Raw genomic sequence first — 21260 nt, 5'->3', positions numbered from 1 at the left:
TGTTCTTTTCCCCCCCCTTTTTCCTCCCCCTTCTCTCCAAAAAAAAAAAAAAAAAAAAAAAAAAAAAAAAAAATACAGTGTCTGTGTGTGGGTGTAAGATTTGAAGTCAGATAAGGAAATTAGGAGCAAGATCAGGCGGCATACCCTGCTTCACTTCCGTTTTCCCCGGCGGCCTCTTCTAGGACTGCTCATTCTTTTTAATTTAACAGTCACTTCCCAAATTTTGATATGTTATCTTTCAAGAGTGTTTTATGGGCACCTGGGTGGCTCAGTCAGTTGAGTGTCTGACTTATGCTCAGGTCATGATCTCATGGTTCATGAGTTCGAGCCCTGCATAGGGCTCTGTGCTGACAGCTCAGAGCCTGGAATCTGCTTCGGATTCTTTGTCTCCCTCTCTCTCTGTCCATTCCCCCCACTCATGCTCTCTCTCTCTCAAAAATAAACATTAAAAAAACTTTAAAAAGAGTGTATTTAACAAAAATATTTGTCATTCAAGAATTCATCCCCCCCCCAAATAATGCTCTTATACATAGTTATTAGATTCTTACACTAGCCAACCAAATTCTACGTAAGTCAAGTATTCCTCCCATAACTTAAAAAGTGCTACTGATTTAACAAGTTGGCTCAAACAAGAAGACTCTTTTTTTCTTTTAAATAGTTTATTGTCAAATTGGTTTCCATATAACACCCAGTGCTCATGCCAACAAGTGCCCTTCCCCATGCCCATCACCCCCCTTCCCCTCTCCCCCACCCCAATCAGCCTTCAGTTTGTTCTCAGCATTCAAGAGTCTCTCATGGTTTGCCTCCCTCTCTCTCCCCCACTATTTTTCCCCTTCTTCTCTCCCATGGTCCTCCGTTAGCTTCCTCCTAATCCACCTATACGTGCAAACATATGGTATCTGTCCTTCTCTGCCTGACTTATTTCACTCAGCATAACACCCTCAAGTTCCATCCATGTTGCTACACATGGCCAGACTTCATTCTTTCTCATTGCCATATAGTGTTCCATTGTATAGATAAACCACATCTTCTTGATCCATTTGTCCGTTGATGGACACTTAGTGTCCATTTCCATGTTTTGGCTATTGTTGAGAGTGCTGCTATGAACATTGGGGTTCATGTGCCCCTATCCATCAGCACTCCTGTATTCCTTTAAACAAGAAGACTTTTGCCAGTGTTTCCATAATGCTGGTGTTTGCGGAAAAGTGCTCATTGCTTCCGTGACTATTTATTGAGCACCTACTGTGTGCCTGGTTCTGTTGAAATTTTTTCTCCAAAAGAGGTCTTCTTTCCTGCCCCTGGGGAAAACGCCATCTCAGTTTGCAGCCCAGGGAGGGAATTAGGAGGTAAGCTCGGGCAGTGACCTGTCCACGGGGATCCTGGAGCCATCCGGCCCCACGGCCCCTTGTTTTGGGCAGAGCCCCTCACACACACTGGAGACGGGGCAGGCACGTCATTAGCTCAGCTCCGGTTCTGGGCGTGCCTGGCAGGGAGTGATTCAGACCCCTCCAAGGCAGGTAGCTTTGGTGTGGAGCCCAGCAATGTTCAGAAAGTGCTTAAAGTAGAAAATGAGAGCCTCTGGTTTAAAAGGGGAAATAGATATAGAGTGTGTCTCAGAGGAGATGGCCCTCTCACGGCCCTCTGGTCCCTCAGAGAGTCTTGGTGTTGACGTAGGATTGGGCCCGTTGAGTGACATAACTTGTGGAGTGTGTTTTTCCTCTAGTTCATGGAGGGACTTTGTTCTGTTATCTGAATGAATATACCTGGTGCAGCTGACTGTGCTCAGCCCGAAGGCCTGACCAGACATGACAGACTGAATTGGGTTGTATTTGGGTGTGTAACAAAGCAAAAACAAACCGCTCGTGATAACCTACCTGTGAGTCAGGCAGGGGAAGGGAGCCCAGACACATCCCCTGGCACCCACGGGCCAGCTTCCTACTCCTGTCACAGGAGCAGTGTGGTTGGCCTGAGCTCCTCACCACTCCACACTGGGGTGACCATACAGCCCCCGCCTCAGCCTTCCTTATGCCCAGTAGGGTTACTCCTGAGAACCCCCTTTCCAAAGACATCCTGCTTTCTCTTCAGGGATGCTATTTCCGTCTCCGTGATCATAGCGATTAGAAGAAGATTTTTAAAGACAGATTTATTTGAAGCTTTTTTAGTCGTCATTTTGTTTTTATTTATGACTCAATGATGGTGATTTTCATTAGCCACCTGACTCTTCCAGGTTCTTCATGCTAACTATCCCTGAAAAGAGAGAGACCTGAAAATCTGCTCCCTCTGAAATCTGAAACAGGAAGCAGCCTTAACAGAGTGATGAGGAAATAGGTGTGGGTTTTGTTGACCTCCCTTCACTGTGTCTGTACATTGCTGCACAGCTGTCAGAAAAGCCTCATAGCGCAAACCACTTAACGGATGGTACTTGTTCTGAGAGGGAAGGAGAGGCTGATATTTGAGGTTTGCTCCAGAGGGAACCCCGAGTGTTCAGTTAGAACCAAGACTTGATTTTTCTGATCATGGGGCATTCTTTCTACTGCAGATATCTCCAAGGCCTTGGTTCTAACGGAAATCGGCCCCAAACGTGACCCTGCCACTCTGAAATTGTTCCTGAGCAACATGGAGAGGTTACTCCACGCCAAAGCTCATGGGTATGACATTTCAGTTCCCAGAACATCCCGGAGCCAAAGGGGAAAGTGCCAAGCACACAGTCTTGCTCACAGCTCCCAGGGAAAGAGGAAAAGATCCCGAGTGATGGGAGATGGCGCACATGTGCCCCATGTAGAGGCCAGGAGAGCCACGTGCTGCTCCCCCACCGTGTGCTATCTCGTGCTGGTGTGCACCTTGTGTGGTCAGCTCTTAGGAAGGCGATAGGGGACCTTTGTTCCAGAAGCCATGTGACTGATCTCAAGCCCCACAACCAGTGAATCCTGTATAGGCTTAGAGCCCTTGGTAAATGATACCACTCCAGCAAATGTTTAGGAAAAAGAAGTCCTGACAAGTCCACGTGAATCTTCTCCCATCTCCCACCCTTCCTAGGTCTGTGCTGTACCTGCTAGCCACATGAGGTGATTTAAGTTTAAGTTAAAGTTCAGTAGAGTTAAGGCAAGTTCTTCGGTCGCACTAGCCACATTTCAGGTACCCAGCAGCCACAGGTGGCTGGTAGCTTCCACGTTTGCAGAACCTTTCCATCCTCACAGAAAGCTCTCTTGGATGGCAGTGCTCTGCACCACAGATCTTGAATCTAGAGAGCTTACTAGAGCAGCTCTGTGGCTCATTTTAATGACTGGGAATGCCCACCAGAGGGTTGACTTTGGATGATGTCAGCTATTTAAGAGAAATCTGACTTGTGCACAGCACCACTCACAGGAACCTTTGCCCTCTCCCCTCTCTTCCAGGGTCCGAGTGATCGGGAGCTCCACCTTGGCACTCTGCCACCTGGCCTCAGGGGCTGCGGACGCTTATTACCAATTTGGCCTGCACTGCTGGGACCTGGCTGCCGCCACAGTCATCATCAGAGAAGCAGGTGGCATCGTGATGGATACTTCAGGTGAGCCCCTCTGACCCTCAACCTGCTGTCAATCCTCAGGGGAATGACAGCAGACTAAAGCAGTAACACCATCAGACCCAGTGTCCCCCAGTCTAGACCTGGTAATGCCACCAGACCCAATGTCCCCCAGAAAGGACCAAGTACCACAGACCCAACATCTCCCAGACTGGACCAAGTACCACCAGTCCCAACATCCCCCAACCTAGACCAAGTACCACCAGACCCAACATCCCCCAGACTGGATCAAGTTAACACCAGACCCAACATCCCCCAACCTAGGCCAAGTACCACCAGACCCATCATCCCCTAACCTAGACCAAGTACCACCAGACCCATGATCTTCCAACCTAGACCAAGTACCATCAAACCCAATATCCCCCAGGCTGGACCAGGTACCACCAGACCCAACATCCCCCAACCTAGACCAAGTACCACCAGACCCAACATCCCTCAGACTGGACCAAGTACCACCACCAGACCAAATGTTCCCCCTACTTCCTCAGACTGGTCTATTGATGAGAGACCATGTGAAGATGTTGGAAAAATAGTGGGCTAGTGCCTTCGTGGCTTTTCTGCATTCCTACTCTATGCCTCTAGGCATGAAAAGAAACCCCAGGATCAGGATATGGCCAGATAGGAATAGCACCACCACTGTACACTTAACATAGCATTTGGTGGTTTTCTAGCATACACATGCTGACCCCACCAAATCTGATGAGATACGCAGAATAAGCATCGTGTTCCCCATTCTATGAGGACGAGGCTAGCACCCCCCCACACACACACACCCTGTAGTTCAGCATGGGGTCAGCTTGGTGTACAACGTGAGCCCTGTGAGGTTTTTAGGAGAACAGACTCAGAAAGGTGACTTGTGTTCCTTCTACTTCAAGGTCATCATGTCCCAGTGACTGACCCCCTGGGGGTGAATCCCATAACATATCTGCCCCCATAACTCCACTCAGCTTCAGGCAGACCCCTCATCTAACATTTAGGAATAAGGAATCTGAGACTGGGTGAATATTTTTAGATCCCTTTCTCTGCTTTTTAGTCACGACTTGTTAGCCAGCCTGCACCAGGTCACTGCCCAGACAGGTCCCACTCAGACCCGCTGAGTGAGGACTTCCATCCGTCACATGGGGTCCCCAGTGCCACCCAGGCAGCAGACATTTGAGAATTGCTCTCCGCTGTGGTGGTCTAACCGATCATGTGAACCTCAGTCCCAATGGCTGGACCTTAGCCTCCATTCCCCCAGCACAGCCTCGACTGCTCCCTTCCTGGGGCAGCAGAGGGGCTGCTGAGAGGCTGCACCCCTGCTTTGGCCAGGCTAACGTCCAGACCTCCCTGTTTGGTCCCGCCTCCAGCCTGGCCCGAGACCTTGGTTTTCCTTGGAGCAGGCATGTGCCGAGTTGCCATTCAGGACTGTTCTGCCCTCTCCAGTAACTCGGGCACCCTCTCTCCTCTCTCTGTCCTCAGGCGGACCTCTCGACCTCATGTCTTGCAGAGTGGTGGCTGCGGGCACACGAGAAATGGCGACGCTCATAGCTCAGGCCTTACAAACAATTAACTATGGGCGGGATGATGAGAAATGAAAGGGAGCAGAGGGGCAGAGAAGTGTGACCCGAGGACCGGGCCCTCCTGGGAACGCTGAGGCTGGCAGTGAGCCCCGGAACAGAGATGCCTCCAGCAGCCAGCACATGTCAGGCGTCTCTGACCACCCACACAGGGAGGTGTTTTGCTAAAGTATGTGGCTTTCTGGTTAAATCCACGTCCTTCACCCGGATTCGGTGTTTAGCTGGTGTCCCTCTTTAATCTCACATAGCCTTTATCAGGTTAGTACACATTCTTCAATCAGGGCCCAAACCCAAATCTCGTGTGACGTACATATCGAAAATTGAGTCGATTTTTTTCCTCCAGAGCGTAAATCTCAGGTAATAAGGCTTTAGAACTGCTAAGGAAGTGGACTTGTTCTCAGGCCCTCCCCCATGGTACTTCAGAATGCAATAAATCAAAATAATAGCGCTCTGCCTTTCTGTTTCCCTCCATGAGTGTGTCGCCTGTTTCCCCAGACAACCCACAACGCCCACAGCTGTAGATCCGGGCTCTTCAGGAAAGTTCGCACATTAAAGCCCAAAGATAGCAGTGTTTGCTGTCTGTCTGCTGCTTTTGATAAGCACTGTGAAAACTACCTTACTAATTACCATGTGTTAATAGATAAAGTGAGCCGTACAGACATCTTAGGAATTTATTTGAGCAAAAAACAACTCAAATCAGGCAGCACCAAAGCAGAAGTGGTGAGAAGTGCCCCGTCCACAGGAGCTGGGGAACAGCTGTTCTAGAGAAAAGGCCAAAGGAAATTCTCAGTTGGCGGTAGCTTAAAACCTCTTTGGCTGTTGGTGATGGGTTGTCCTTAGATTCACTCTTGTAACCTTAGGGTATTTACAGGCTTACGCTTTGGTTTGCTTATGCGGTGCTATGGCATTAGAGCCACTTCCGTCTGATGGCCTCCTTTTTAATTGATTTAACAATCCCCCCCCCCCTTTTTTCTGGTTATCCTGTCGTACATGAGAGATTGCCCCAAACTTTGGTCTTAGCACCACTCTCTGCCACCATCAGAGTTCAGTCACTCTCGTCTCACTGTGAAACTCCCAGGTTATGATGTCAGATCCGTGGAAGAATTGCTTTTGCTGGTTTTCCCAGCGTTCGCCTTGTTTTTTGTTCTCCACCCACACCAAGACCATCTGCTGTGCCAGTGGCTGGGAGCACACACGTAAGACCTTTGAGAGAACACAGCACACCAGATTGCCCGTGATACTGATGATGAGGAAGGTAATACCAAGCGACTGCAGTATACTTCTAGCCGTGGCTTCCATGAACCCAACCAGTTGCTATCAAATAAATCAAAGAATGTACCAGAATCAACCTGTATAAGCCAAGGAGCGTGTTTGTTAATGTCTTGTACTGGAATTTCTACAAAACCAGAGGTGTTGGCCTAGGTACAGCAGGAAGTATTTGCGGTGGCACAGACTCCCCCAACAAGTAATCTAAAGCAATTCTATTATCGAGGCACCTGGGTGTCTCAGTCGGTCAAGCATCTGACTCCGGCTCAGGTCACGATCTCACAGTTTCATGAGTTTGAGCCTCACATTGGGCTCTGTGCTCATAGCTCGGAGCCTGCTTCAGATTCTATGTCTCCCTCTCTCTCTGTTCCCCCACTGCTTGCACTCTGTCTCTCTCGCTCTGAAAAATAAATAAAGATGAAAAAACCCTTTTTTTTAATAGTTTATTGTCAAGTTGGTTTCCATATAACACCCAGTGCTCATCCCCCAAAGTACCCCTCTCCGTGCCCATCCTCCCCTTCCCCAACCACATCCATCAGTCCTCAGTTTTTGTCAGCATTCAAGAGTCTCTCATGGTTTGCCTCTCCCCCTTTAATGGCAATGTCATGGGGTGCCTGGGTGGCTCAATTGGCTAAGCATCCGACTTCAGCTCAGGTCATGATCTCACCATTCCGAGTGTGAGCCCCGCATCTGGCTCTATATTGACAGGTCAGAGCCTGGAGCCTGTTTCAGAACCTGTCTCCCTCTCTGTCTCTGCCCCTCCCATGCTCATGCTGTCTCTCTCCCTCTCAAAAATAAACAAACATTAAAAAAATTGTTTTAAAGCAATTCTATTATCTAAAACCACCTCAGCAGGAGAGCCCCTAGGGACTTTTGTTGTGCAGCCAGGACATTAGCAGTAGACATGGCAGTGGTTGCCAGAGTTAAGGGTAAGTTTCTAATCGTACTTCTGTTTGTAACAATTCCGAGCCAAGGAAGAAGGGACCTTCCAAATGATGTGCCTCCAGAGGGGTTAGCGGCTGCTAGTAAACTTCTCTTTGGTAAGTTCAGGAGAGTGGAACAATGTGGAGTTTTCTGAGGTGTTATGAAGGGACAGTGGGACAGTACTTACAGGAAGGGTGCATTGTCCTTACATCCTCCAGACAAGGAGCTTCCCAAGCATGGAGGCCGCTGCCCAAACTTCCACGTGTAAAGGTGTAGCCAGGAGGTGCATGGAGGGCTCCCCCAAGTATTAGCATTCATGGAAACATTGCTCCATATAGAGGCATTAGCATCATTCATCCAAGACTCCAATACTGCATTATCACATATTAAAAGACCACCCAAATGTATGGGCCTAACAGCAAGCCTACAAATGGTCTGGTTGACACCCACTGCTCTGTGGCATCTTTTATGTGTTTATTCAGTGGCTCTTGCTGTCCCCTTCCAGGATTGGAGTAAACTGAGATAAGAAACAAGGATTCATAGATCTAGTATTTTAACTTTATAAAAGGGACCTGCAGAACAGTGGCGGCATACCATGGTCCTCAGGATTCCCTTCACAACTTGATTTTGTTTCAGCATGACAAATCCAGCAGTTAGTTTAGTTTCCTGAGGTAACTATTGTTTGTGAAATCCTGTCTTCCTCTGCATTAACAGACAGAAAAGCAGATAGCAAATAGGCAAAGAGATAAAGGTTTCATGCGGGAGGTGAAGATTGGATCCATGATCTTGAAGAGCTGTTCACCTCAAGCTGTCGTATGCTTCTGAGGGGAACCTCTGGTCAGTTTCAGCTTCACATCTCCAGGTGGTATACGGTTCCAAGAGCCTGGAGGAGCCCTTTCAACTAGGAGCTGTGGCTTCAGGGTTCAAATCCCTGAAGTTGAGCTGGCATCTGGGTAGTGGGGAGAACCTGGTATGGTCCCTTCCAATGAGGTTCATGGGCAGTCTTTCTGAGGTGTCGTTTCCAGAAGACCTACTTTCCAGGTTCTAAGTTGTGGAAGGTTCAGCCAGCTGTAGGAGAGCCATGGAAAGCTTTCTTTTCCTGGTACACTTTGGCATAAGGCATTAAACTTTACAATACTGAGTCACATCAGAATTTATGAGTACAGTAGACACGTGGCCTATCATCAAAAGCATAGGTCTTCCTGTTGCTGTTTCATGAGATATTAATTTGGGCTTTCCCATAAGTGCTGATCTAACTGTCATCAAAACCAATGGTAGACCTTTTTGCCTGGCAATCAAGTTAATTCTGCAAACTTAGCCAGCTTCAGGTTTAAGATACCATTTGTTCACTCAACTTCACCAGATGACTGAGGATGGTTAAGATGATAGTAATTCCACTGTTTGAAAGCAACCATCTTATTTGTTTAATTATTTGCCTAGAGAAAAGAGTTCCCATCACTGGAAATCTCTCTGGGGGATACCCTCTAAAGAAAATATCTTTTCTAAAAGTTTCTTAGCCATGGTTGTGGCATTAGCCTTTCTGCATGAGAAGGCTTCAGTCATCCTGAGAAAATACAAATAATTACAAGGACATATCAATAACCCATTGTAGGAGCAATTGAATGAAATCTATTTGTAGATGTTCAAATGGCCCAGTAGGTGGTGGGAACGCTCCATCCAATGAGCCATCTTAACGGCCTTTCCAGGGTTAGAGACATTGCTCATGAACCAATTATGCAACTTTGGAGCACTCACCCACCAATTCTTTTTCACAATTTGGGTCATTTTTTCTGTGCCCTGATGAATTGCAGAATACAAAGCTTCTAGTAATGGCAATTTTAAGGGCTCAGGAAGAACCAGGAGGCCATCTGGGCCCTCAGGGTGTCCTCTAATATAAAATTTGTACCCTCGGTCTCAACATTTGTTGTTCTAGTTCAGGTGCCTGATTTTGTCTTTTATATAGACTATCATAAATAATTTGATTAGAATCAGTCTTACAGACTTTATTCAAGTAGTATAGTGGAAGAGGTTAAGTGCTGGCTGATTTAGCATGGAAGCCTGCTACTCGGGTTCTGTTTTCTAGTATGAGCTTCATTTTTAATAGTTCCAGTTCAGTTAGGCAGTAGAAAGGCAGACAGCAGTTCATTTACTCAGAGTAAAACCCAGTTTTGACTAGTGAGGAATTCTCTGTTTCCATAATGTAGCAAGGTCAGAGATCAACCCAAAGACACATGTGCTATCGCTATAGGTGTATGTGCTATCGCTATACATGTTTACTGATTTTCTGTTGGGTAGCCAACAAGCCTGAGTGAGGGCATGTGACTCTGCTGGTTGCAGACTTAAAATGGGGAAGATACCCTTTCGGGTAGTTCATACCGACTTATTATAGCATATCCTCCTTGATACCTCCCTTCTGCATTCTTAACATAGGACCCATTGACGCAGAGTATCAAATCTGGGCTTTCTAATGAATTGTCCTATAAGTCATGCAAAGGGTCAGCAACCGTGACACCACATGTACACATTTATGGGGCTCTGTACCATCACCAGGCCAGTGCAGCAGGGTTGAGTGAGTCACAGCACTTAAGACGGAGGTTAGAAGGTAGAAGGAGAAGGCTCTCACAAGATGCTCATCTACTTGCTGAAAGTGATCAGCTGATCAGGGTGTAACAGTACTGAGCAGCAATACTACAGTACTTGTATTATGTCTGAATACCAGGTCAGCTGAGGCTTCCATCAGCTTAGTCACTGTGGCTCCCACTTTCCCAGTTTGGACGTGCTCCTGCTGCCAGGTCTGACTGTAAGCTGCGCTCACCAGGTCTGTGTTTTCCTCCGTGCTCTTGGGTTAGAATTCCTAGAGCCTGGTTATCCCTCCCATGGACAAATAAGATGAAAGGGACTAGTGCATGGGGTTCTAAGTCTTTGGTTAATTAAGTCTTCTACTGTTAGTGGGAGCCCTTCAGTAGCTTCTGGTCTTTGTAAATATTGAGACAATTTAGGCAGAGGTTCAGAATGATCTACTAGGATTTTTATGGGTTAAGTGCTCTTCATTTTGCCTGTGTTGGTTGAGGAAGAAGCTTCTAGGCATGTAGGCACTTCTGAGAGATCAGGGCTTTCACACTTTCAAGTCTCAATTTCATCAAGTCCTGCTTGCAGAGAGCAGAGCAACTCAGGTCATCTCTCCTTCTGAGTTAAATTTTATATGATCCCTCAATTAAAAAAATTTTTTTTAGTGTTTACTTATTTTTGAGAGACAGACAAAGCATGAGCAAGGGAAGGGGAAAGAGAGATCTGAAGCAGGCTCTAGGCTCTGAGCTGTCAGCCCAGAGCCCAACACGGGGCTTGAACCCACAAACTATGAGATCATGACCTGAGCCGAAGTGGGATGTTTAACCGATTGAGCCACCCAGGCTCCCCATGACTCCTCAATTTAGAAAGCTTATCTCCTCCTAACAGGTTTGCTGAGGCAGTGCCATGAAGAGGGAATGTACAGTTTCCTGGAAATGGCCCTAATATCATCTGGACTGGTTTAGATACAGGTACCCTTTGAATTTGGTTAGAGACCCCCACTACAGAAATATTTTCTTTATTCTGAGGGATTTGCTATTTTATGAAACTGGATTTATAGTTGATAAAGTTTAATGTAGACCCACCAACACTGTAAAGGATTCTCCACTCATTTTTTAAGATGTTTATTTATTTATTTTGGAGTGCACAGGTGAGCGCTGGGGAGGAGCATAGAGAGAGAGGGAGATAGAGAATCCCAATCAGGCTCTGCACCGTCAGCACAGAGCTCAACGTGGGGCTTGATCTCACAAACTGTGAGATCATGACCTGAGCCGAAATCAAGAGTTGGACACGTAACCAACAGAGCCGCCCATGAGTCCCTCCATTAATTTTTATCTTTATTTCCCCTTGCTAATTTAGAGGTATCATGAGGAGCAATTTATTGGAGAACCCCTTGGAAATCCATCAATGCTGGTAATTATTTTGACAGTGAAATTTTTAAAGACTTGCCCCCATAGAAAAACAGTGTGGATTAATAGGTGGAAATCTGCAAAACGATGGGTTCAGCAGGGGGCATTCCTTTTTTCAGTGCCCTGATTGTTTACACTGAAGGAAAACATCTGGGGACAGAGTATTCCTGAGTTCTAGGTTCTGGCCTGAAATGAATACATGGAGGTCCTCAGCCCTTGGAACTATTGTAACTCTAGGGCCACAAGTTCATTGGCTCTTTAAATAGTATCTTGGCCCTAAGGTTTTTTCAAAATGTTTAGCTAGGGATCTGGGGGGTCTGGAAGGCTCAGTCAGTGGAGCATCTGACTTCAGCTCAGGTCACGATCTCATGGTTTCTGGATTTTTTAAAAAATATTTTTATTTATTTCTAGGAGAGAGAGAGAGAGACAGCGTGAGCAGGGGAGGGTCAGAGAGAGAGGGAGATACAGACTCGGAAATAGGCTCCAGGTTCTGAGCTGGCAGTTAGCACAGAGCCCGACGCGGGGCTTGAACCCACGAACCGCGAGATCATGACCTAAGCGAAAGTCAGACACTTAACCGACTAAGCCACTCAGGCACCCCTCATGGTTTCTGGATTTGAGCCCCATGTCAGGCTCTGTGCTGACAGCTAGGAACCTGGAGCCTGCTTTGGATTCTGTGTGTCTCTCTCTGCCTCTCCCCTGCTCACACTCTCTCTGTCTCTGTCTCTCTCTCAAAAATAAACATTTAAAAATTATTTTTAGGGGCGCCTGGGTGGCTCAGTCAGTTAAGCATCCGACTTCAGCTCAAGTCATGATCTCGCGGCTCATGGGTTCAAGCCCCGCGCCAGTCTCTGTGCTGACAGCCAGCTCAGAGCCTGGAACCTGTTTCAGATTCTGTCTCCCTCTCTCCCTGACCCTCCCCTGCCCACACTGTCTGTCTGTCTGTCTCTCTCTCAGAAATAAATAAAACATTTTTAAAAATTATTTTTAAATGTTTAGTTAGGGCTGTTAATTCAGTAAGAAGGGCCACTGCTCAACCCAGTGTGTGCCTCTTTATTAGGCTGCTTTTAGGCTGGAGCCCTGTAATAAATAAGGAATTCAAGACATTTTCTGTGCCTGCATTTAATGAAGAAGAAACAGAATGTTTCACAAAAGAAAAAAAGTTTCCAATCTTGTCTGTAGTCTGAGACTGGTTTGTCCTTTTTTGTTTGCAAGACTGAATGATAGAGGCCAGTCTTTTGAAGAAGTGCCTTATTAATACTTTCAAGTAGGTCTGGGGCTATTTTTATAGTGCATTTTGGTCCATCCCTGGCAGAGCAATTGTATGTGGGTATTATTTAGTATTGCTCCTAGCAAATTCTCTTGGCTTCACCCACCCATTTCCTAATGCCATATGAATAAATCAGGAGAGATTCAAGAGCCCCAGATCATAAGCTCCAGTCAGAATTCCAAATTCCTCAGGGTACCTGGCTGGCTCAGTTGGTAGAACATGCAGCTTTTGATCTTGGGGTTGTGACTTCAAGCCCCATTTTGGGTGCAGAGATTGCTTAAAAATAAAATCTTGTTTAAAAATTTTCCAAATTCCTCATAAAATTTTTGAAGACTCCCTAAGAGTTTGGAGAATCTTTGATAATGGCTCCATTTCAGCCTTTGACCATGGAGAAAAGTGGTTAGATCTGGTATTCCAGGGTCTGCAGAGAATCTTCCTCTAAAAGGCATTGATTTAGGGGCACCTGAGTGGCTCATTCAGTTGAGCATCCAACTCTTGACTTTGGCTCTGGCTATGATCCCAGGGTAGTGGGATCAGGCCCCACATTGGGCTCTGTGCTGAGCATGGAGCTGCTTGCTCCATGTGTTTGGTGGCCCCTTGCTCCTGGGGGCCATTGAGAGGTGGAGTGTCACCTTTGGATCATACTTCTGACACCAGAACTGTTAAAAGTTAAACTGAGACATGTTCAATTTTTAGAAGAGTTTATTTGAGTAAAAATGGATTCCAACTATGCAGTACCAAACCAGAAGTGGTTAGGAGAGCTCTGCTGACAGGAGCTGGGGGGTAACTTTTACAGGGAAAAGGCAGAAGCAAAGTGAGGAGACATTGGCTGACTATAGCGTAAGGCCTAGCTGGCTGTTTGTGAGTGGTTGTCCTTAGGTTTCACTTTTGTAACCTTGAGGCAATTACAAGGTTAGTGTTTGATTTGCTTACGTAGGTGCCCTGGCATTAGAGCCACCTCAGTCTGATGACCTCCTTGTTTCATTAACCTAATACATGTCAGTATTTGAAATCCAAGACATGGGACAGACTGAAGAAAAATGAATAACTCAAAAACATATCTCCAAAAGTATGCTGTTCTTGTGATCCATTTATTTAATTAGCAGAAATTGTATTTTCTGGGCTTCATTTTTCCCTCTGTAGGAGAAAGAATTATGCAAAGAATATTCACTGACCAGCTAGCCAGGTATCTTTTCTGAAATTTTAGAATTGAGAAAGTCAGTCTTTAGATGGAGGAGACTGTAACCCACCCTTAACATTTTCTCTCATGTTCCTAAAGTACCATCAACATCGACAAATACAGAATATTTGAGGGCCTCCATGGCATCTGCTGTCTCTGGCTCCTAAAATTGAGAGCTTGGCCTATACAGTAACCCCATCACTTTCACCAGACTGTACCGCTGGGGAGTCCTCAGCAGGCCCCAGGCCAGCCCCAAGGTCTCTCCTCTCTGGACACTGGTGGACCCTTCACTGCTAACTCGTGCATGCCACCCGCCTCTCATAGGCCTAGCTGCATGCAAGCCCCAGCTCACTGCAAATAGTAGAGCTCCCAGTGGACTTCCCCAGGGGATTATTCCCTTCTGGAGTAGATTATCCAGATGCCTTACCGCCACTTCCACTTGGGTTATTAGTTGGTAAATTAAAACTATCAAAAAGGAGTTTCCTTTTCTGATCTGAATGGGGTGACCAGGAAAATCCCCAAAAAGTACACAGTTGAGGGGCTTGGATGTTTGAGGACTGGGTCTCCTTTGCGACTAATGAGTCTAATGTGTACAGGGGCCCTCACTTTTGATATCTGCAGGAAATAGGCACATGGCATGCAGAGCCATAGAACTTCAGGGTCAAGAGCCAAATTTCTCCACCCCTGGGAGTCTCGAGTCTCCTGCACACCCTGCTGACCAGTGTCCAGTGTCTTGCTGACTCCCAGGAGAGTCACGCCGTTCCTCCAGAGAGCACACCTACACCAATGTCTTTCAGATCATTAAATTGTCCTTTCTATCTTCAAGTTCATTTTGGGCAGCTGAAATATGTCAGCACTTAGCCAAGATTTTTCTGAATGAGATTCATTTTAACACATTTTGAAGATTAGTGACATAAATGGAGATAAGCTACTTCAGCTAAGGGGAGCAGGCCATGTAGATCCTGATGGGGGGATGAGCAGATCGGGTTCCTGGAGAGCTCAGGACTCAGACTGATAGAATAACTGACCAGAACAGAGCTTTCCCATTCCTACTAAAAATGGTTATGTAAGCAAATGAGACACTTTGTAAATTTAATTTCTAAGTGGCATAATTTTCTTTTTTTAAATTTTTTAATTTATTTTTAAAATTTACATCCAAGTTAGTTAGCATAGAGTGCAACAATGAGTTCTGTTTGTTCTCCATATTTAAGAGTCTCTTTTGTCTCCCTCCCTGTTTTTACATTATTTTTGCTCCCTTCCCTTATGTTCATCTGTTTTGTACCTTAAAGTCCTCATATGAGTGAAGTCATTTGTCTTTCTCTGACTAATTTCACTTAGCATAATACCTTCTAGTTCCATCCACATAGTTGCAAAGGGCTAGATTCCTTTCTTTTTGATTACCAAGTAATACTCCAGTGTGTGTGTGTGTGTGTGTGTGTGTGTGTGTGTGTGTGTGTACCACCTTTTCTTTATCTGTTCATCCATTGATGGACATTTGGGCTCTTTCCATACTTTGGCTATTGTTGACAGTACTGCTACTGCTATAAACATTGGGGTGCATGTGTCCCCTTTGAAACAGCGTAAGTGGTATATAGTTTTCCAACTTAATTTACTAAGTTTTCCAGAGGACATGACAGTCATTTTTTAAAATTGCTTTAGTGAGTCCCCTCCCTAAAATATACCTCATGCCATGAACCACCCCTGCCATCATCATGGTAACAGGTTTCTCTCCTCAGGTGCTGGACCTAGTTAAGCAGACACTTAATAACTTGGATGTGAAATACCAAAGATGCCAGTTTTGGGGCTGTCAAAGAGTGGGAGTGTTTTTCCACTGCCTTTAGGAGGAACCTGGAGGGGTGCCTGGCTCAGTCAGTTGAGTATTGGACTTCGGCTCAGGCGCAGTTCGTGGGTTCAAACCCTGCTTTGGGCTCTGTGCTGACAGCTCAGAGCCTGGAGCCTGCTTCAGATTCTGTGTCTCTCTCTCTCTCTCTCTGCCCCTCCCCTCTCACTCCCTGTCTCTCTCTTCCTCTCAAAATAAAATAAAGACATAAGAAAAATTTTAAAACATTAAAAGAAAATTTTTAAAAAATTAAAATTAAAAAAAAAATGAGGAACCTGGAGAAAGGCTAATACCTCAATAGGCTTCAGATATGTGTGTGAGATCATTGCTTTATACAAAAGCGCCAGGGGCAGAAATAAATGATATTATTATGCTAGAGGCAGGCTCCAAGGATAGCGGCCCCACCATCCTTGCAGTGATCGTATCCATACTGAATATATGTGAAGGCCATGGTTAATAAAAGCAAGCACCACTTACCTACCCTCTTGGTTCTCCAAGCTTCCTGAAAACTGCTGTGCACTGAGGAAAGTTGCTCTTTCACCTGGTCTCAACATATGTGGTGTTGGAAGAGACTGTCTGGTGCCCTGACAGTGATCATTTAAAAACGTGTTTTCCCTAAGTATCAGCCTCCTGATCTGTAGGTTACATTTGCATGCGCACGTAGACAACCTTTAGCCCTTCTTATACTGTCTCGAGGGAACCTACTTGTGATATGAAGATACCCTTAAAATGAACCGTAAGGGGGCGCCTGGGTGGCTGAGTTGGTTGAGTATCGGACTTTGGCTCAGGTCATGATCTCACGGTTCATGGACGGAGCATCATGCCAGGCTTTGCCCTGACAGTGTAGAGCCTACTTGAGATTCTCTATCTCTCCCTCCCTCTGCCCCTCCCTGACTAGTGTGTGCACATGCTCTCTCGCTCTTTCTCCATCTCTTAAAATAAATAAATAAACTTAAAAAAAAAAAAAAAAGAACTGTAAGGGAGCCTTCCTAGAAACCCACATGTATTGGAAGGAAAAAAGAAACTTAAAGAAAAGCAATACCTTACCATAATGTTCGTTATGTTATTTTGAACATAAATTAGTATCTTTTAGGCATATATCGGTGACTTTGAAAACACTGACGTGCATTATTGAGCATAAGTTTATAATGATTAAGGATCAAGGGCAAGTGTACAGAAGTGTGGGTAGCCCACTGGACAGGGATCAGAACTGGTTCTGTGTTCAAATTCTGACTCTGTACCAACTAGCCACATGAGCTTGGGCAAACCACTTAAGGAAGCCAAGGCCCCGACTGGGCCCTGACACTTGCGCATTAACGTTCTCCAGGACTTTTTCCAGATTCTGTTCCCTCAGCCTGTGAACTAGTAAACACCACACCTGGCCAAAGTTCCCAGCAAGAATAAAGAAGTATGTGTTATCCAGCTGGGATAGCAAATGGATTGTGTTATGAGTCACTCGGGGCTTTTTGTGTATTTACATAGGTTCACCTTGTGAATGCTGTAGCTTAATCACATTTTGTAATAGTTGTGTCTTTGAAGATATGGAGCCTACTCCACATCGGACCACCCTCAAGAAAACCCAGAACTGGTCTGAGTGCTCTGTCCTCATGGGCCTGGGTCCCCGGAGCTTGTCAAGCTACGGACTAGTTCCTGAAGCACAGTACATCTTTGAGGAGACTAGGTTTTCTCTCACCTCTGGAAACAGCCTAATTTGCCATTTTATCATCGTGCTGCATGGGACTTTCTAATAAATGGCATAGCTTTTTTGAATGAAGGTTTAAAATATATGCTCATGTTTCACTAAATTGTTTGCAAGATTTTATTTTCTATGGATATGCCCAAACCGTTCTGAGTATAAATGCACACAAGAAGCTCCTTATGTTCTTCAACATGCATTTTGCGGCATAACATTCATTAATCATGTGATGTCTTTAAGTGTCTACTGAAAGGTTTCTTTGGAGAAATAACTCTCCACAGGAAAAGCTTGGAGAGCACCCTACAGGCAGCACAAAACCCTGGAGGATGCACCCTAAATAAATGGCCGCAGGCACCTATTTGTTTCTGCATTCTGCAGTTGCTGAGAGTCCAGAGCTGGCTTTGGTGAGCTTATGGCCTGAGCATTGTCACCACCTCTTCAGGAGAAGTGGAGAGAACCCCTGGAGAACAGGGAGGTGCCCGAGACCCATAGGCCAGGTGGGGGCACAGAGCCCCGCCCACCGTGGAACCTGACACCCAGATGCCACTGCCAAGATCAGCCTCCCAGAAGCCAAATGAGCTGCCTACTTTGTGATCTTCACAGTCAACCACACTGCTCACCGTATCATTTTGACCTACTTTCAAAATAATTACTCTTACTCTCTGATGGTCTAGCCTGAAATAAAAGGGAAAACATTTGTCTTGGTACATCACTAAGTGTCACTATCCAAACCAGAAATCAGGAAACATGAGTCTGGTCCCAAGTTGACGATAATGTAGCTGTGTAACCTTGAAATCACGTCCCCCCTTTCAGTCTTTGGTGAAATGTGTAACGTGGAACCTGTCCAACCCTCATCCCAGTTTTATTGTGAAGATGTCACAGGACATTATGTGAACACATCTAGGGCTATGAAATGCCAGGTAATGTTTTTTACAGTTAAATATTCAAGAGCGAAAGGATCACGTCACGGCCAAATGGAATGGTTCAGCTATTGAAGAAAACTAGAAACATTTAGTCTGATTACACTAGAGCTTAGACAGCCCTTTGCCTGACTTATTAAACCATTTATGATCAGCTCTATAATTATTCTGCACCCAACACCCGAGGCAATCTCAGAAAATACCTCCCCTTGCTTTCATCAGTATTAACCACATTAAAGTATACAAAACACTTTAATCATCATGCTTTTTTCCATGTAGGCAAGGTATAAATAGATAGACAATTTTTTAGTGTTTTATTATTTACTTATTTTGAGAGAGAGCAGGGGAGGGGCAGAGAGAGAGAGAGGGAGACAGAGAATCTGATGGGGCTCAATCTATGAACCACAAGATCATGACCTGAGCCAAAATCAAGAGTCAAACATTTAGCCAACTTGTATTTAGGCGCCCCTAAATACAACAGACTCTTAAAAGCATAAGCAAAGACCAAATCAGTGGCCTAAAAATGTGGATGGTTTCCAGAAGCACCAGGCCCTCTGAACCAACACCTTGGGCTCCCAGTAGATGGTGGGAACAGCAGGGGCCTGTGGGGCGGGGGGGAGGGGAGGGGGTAGTGACCAGCTGGGCGATCCCGAGCTACTCATGGAACCTCTCTGGGCCTCTCTGTGAAACAAGTTAAACGGTGCTGCTCCCAGGGTCGGGCAGATTATATGAAATCGTGTGGTTGCATCAAACAGATGAACCAGAAGCACAGATAGACTTGCAGAAGCCAGAACGGAGAACCCAAGGACAAGGTCTTCCCACTCAGCTGCTTTGACCTCTCTGTGTGCCGCAGCCCAAGTCAGGCTTCCCTTCCTGCTGGTGAGTCCTCAGAATGGAGTGCCACTCAGTCACCTCATCAAGACCTCCTATAAAGGACATAGGGAGACAAAAACCTGGATGTCTGGGTCGTTCTGTACGGCGTCCTCTGGAGGTCACCTTGAACACTGGTGAGTTGTGTGGCTTCCCGGCGTTGGCCCTGGGTCCCCCCTTCCCCCACCCCCGGTGTCGCTCAGTCATCACACATCAGCACAGCAGCAGCCCCATGACTGATCCAAAACACCACGCTGGGCTGGACAGGCCAAAGAGCCCAGGCCCGGAGTTGAGGGGAAGAGGGAATCGGATGGGTGGGGGCAGCAGGTGGGACATGACTCTGGCCTCGGGGAATGCTGTGACTCAGAACATGCAAGTTCCTACAGAGGGAGCACCCCAGCTTCCTCGTGTGGCGTGTGGCCCAGGCTCTTGGAGGTCAGAGATGCCTGTCCCTGCTATTCGTGTATCTCATCCTAACATCCGCCTCTGGCTTTGCTTCATCTAGGGCAAGAGTGAAGGCCATTCTCAGCAATCAGACCGTCGACATTCCAGAAAATGTTGACATCACTCCACAGAGACGCGCTGCTGTTGTGAATGGCCCCTGAGGAACCTGCAGGGGGACTTTGATCACATCAGTGTAGAACTCCATCTCCTTGGGGAGAAAAAGAAGAGACTCCAGGTTGACAAATGGGGCGGAGACAGAAGGGAACTGGCCTCTGTTCGCACTATCCACAGTCACGTACAGAACATGACCTAGAGTGGTGTCCTGGGCTTCCGGGAAAACACAAGGTCTGTGTGTGTTTACTTCCCCATCAGCATCGCTATTCGGGAGAATGGTTCCCTTGTTGAAACCTGAAATTTCTTGGGTAAAAAATATATCTGCAGGGTTTGGCTGAGGCCCGGAAATGCTTGTTCAGTATCTCAGGCCCAGAAAGAGGAGTTAATTCTTGCAACGACATTGAACTTGTATCCAATTCAGCTGCTCTGATTCAGCAAGTCACAACAGAAATAAGAATATCAGAACGTTTGGGGACGGTATCTGTTTCTAAACAAGAAATAGTTCGGCAGATGGCTGATAAGATTTAAATTGTCCAGCTGCAGAAGCAGGAAGACGCTGGACGATTCCTCAGGCTTATTTGTGGTATTTTATTTTTTTTTAATGTTTTTTATTTGTTTCTAGGAGAGAGAGAGAGAGAGACAGTGCGAGCAGGGGAGGGTCAGACAGAGAGGGAGTCACAGACTGAAACAGGCTCCAGGCTCTGAGNTAAGCGAAAGTCGGACGCTTAACCGACTAAGCCACCCAGGCGCCCCATCATTTGTGGTATTTTAAAGACGCAATAAAAGCTGTGTCTTGGGGGCACCTGAGAGGCTCAGTCAGTTAAGCATCCAACTCTTGATTTTGGCTCAGGTCATGATACCACAGTTCGTGGGTTCGAGCCCCACATCAGGCCCTGATGCTGATAGCACGGAGCCTCCTTGGGATTCTCTCTCTCTTCCTCTCTTTCTCTCTCTCTCTCCCCCTCTCTCTCCATCTCTCAAAAATAAATAAATAAACTTAAAAAAAAAAAAAAGCTGTGTCTTGATGTGAGGAAAAAACAAACATATGTCTCCATAACTTTGGAGCCCCCACCCTCCCGTGCCCAGCACCAAGGGGATCCAGGAGCGGGCTGGCAGGAAGTGCTTGCTCCTGTGAGCATCAGTGCAGGCTTCCTGGAGGAAGTGATGTTGAATCTGAGTTTGAGGCAGTGAGTGGAGGTTAGGTCAAGAATCAGGGCGGGGCATTCCCAGTGGAGTGAGAGCACTCACCACGGGGATGCCACGAAGGAAGGTTCTGAGTGCCGCCTGGTTGGGCAGGGGCATGGTGTCACCCAGGAGAGGGACAGGAAGGTGTTTTGAAAGACGCTGGGGCCAGGGGCACCTGGGTGGCTCAGTCAACTAGGCATCTGACTTTGTCTCAGGTCATGATCTCAGTTTGTAGGTTTGAGCCCCACATCGGGCTCTGTGCTGACAACTCAGAGTCTGGAGCCTGCTTTGGATTCTGTGTCTTCCCCCCACCCCCACCCCAGCCCTTCCTTCACTCTTGCTTGCTCTCTTTCTCTCTCCCTCAAAAATAAATAAACATTTAAAAAAATTTAAATAATAATAAATAAATAAGAAAGAAAGAAAGACACCGAGGGCAGTTCAGAGGGCCTTGGGCAC

General features: G+C 46.3%; 1 protein-coding gene and 1 pseudogene across 2 annotated transcripts in view; both read left to right on the top strand.

Moving 5' to 3' along the window:
• Window positions 1–5573, top strand: part of IMPA2 (inositol monophosphatase 2) — a 47793-nt gene extending 42220 nt beyond the window's left edge. The window contains exons 6-8 of the mRNA XM_077778263.1: window positions 2540–2648; window positions 3396–3547; window positions 5021–5573. Coding sequence (XP_077634389.1) covers window positions 2540–2648; window positions 3396–3547; window positions 5021–5136 — 377 coding nt within the window. The 3' untranslated portion in view covers window positions 5137–5573. The remainder of the gene's footprint in view (window positions 1–2539; window positions 2649–3395; window positions 3548–5020) is intronic.
• A 13541-nt stretch (window positions 5574–19114) lies between these two features.
• Window positions 19115–20275, top strand: LOC144243160 (large ribosomal subunit protein uL6-like; annotated as a pseudogene). Its single transcript, XR_013338554.1, has 2 exons — window positions 19115–19198; window positions 19567–20275. The product of XR_013338554.1 is annotated as a large ribosomal subunit protein uL6-like (transcript).
• Window positions 20276–21260: the final 985 nt, after the last annotated feature.

This window comes from Crocuta crocuta, unplaced genomic scaffold (genome assembly GCF_008692635.1).
Source record: "Crocuta crocuta isolate KB4526 unplaced genomic scaffold, BGI_CrCroc_1.0 scaffold26, whole genome shotgun sequence".
NCBI classification, from domain to species: Eukaryota; Metazoa; Chordata; class Mammalia; order Carnivora; family Hyaenidae; genus Crocuta; species Crocuta crocuta.
The sequence above is the reverse complement of the archived record's forward strand: the minus strand, read 5'-3'. Positions and strand labels throughout refer to the sequence as shown.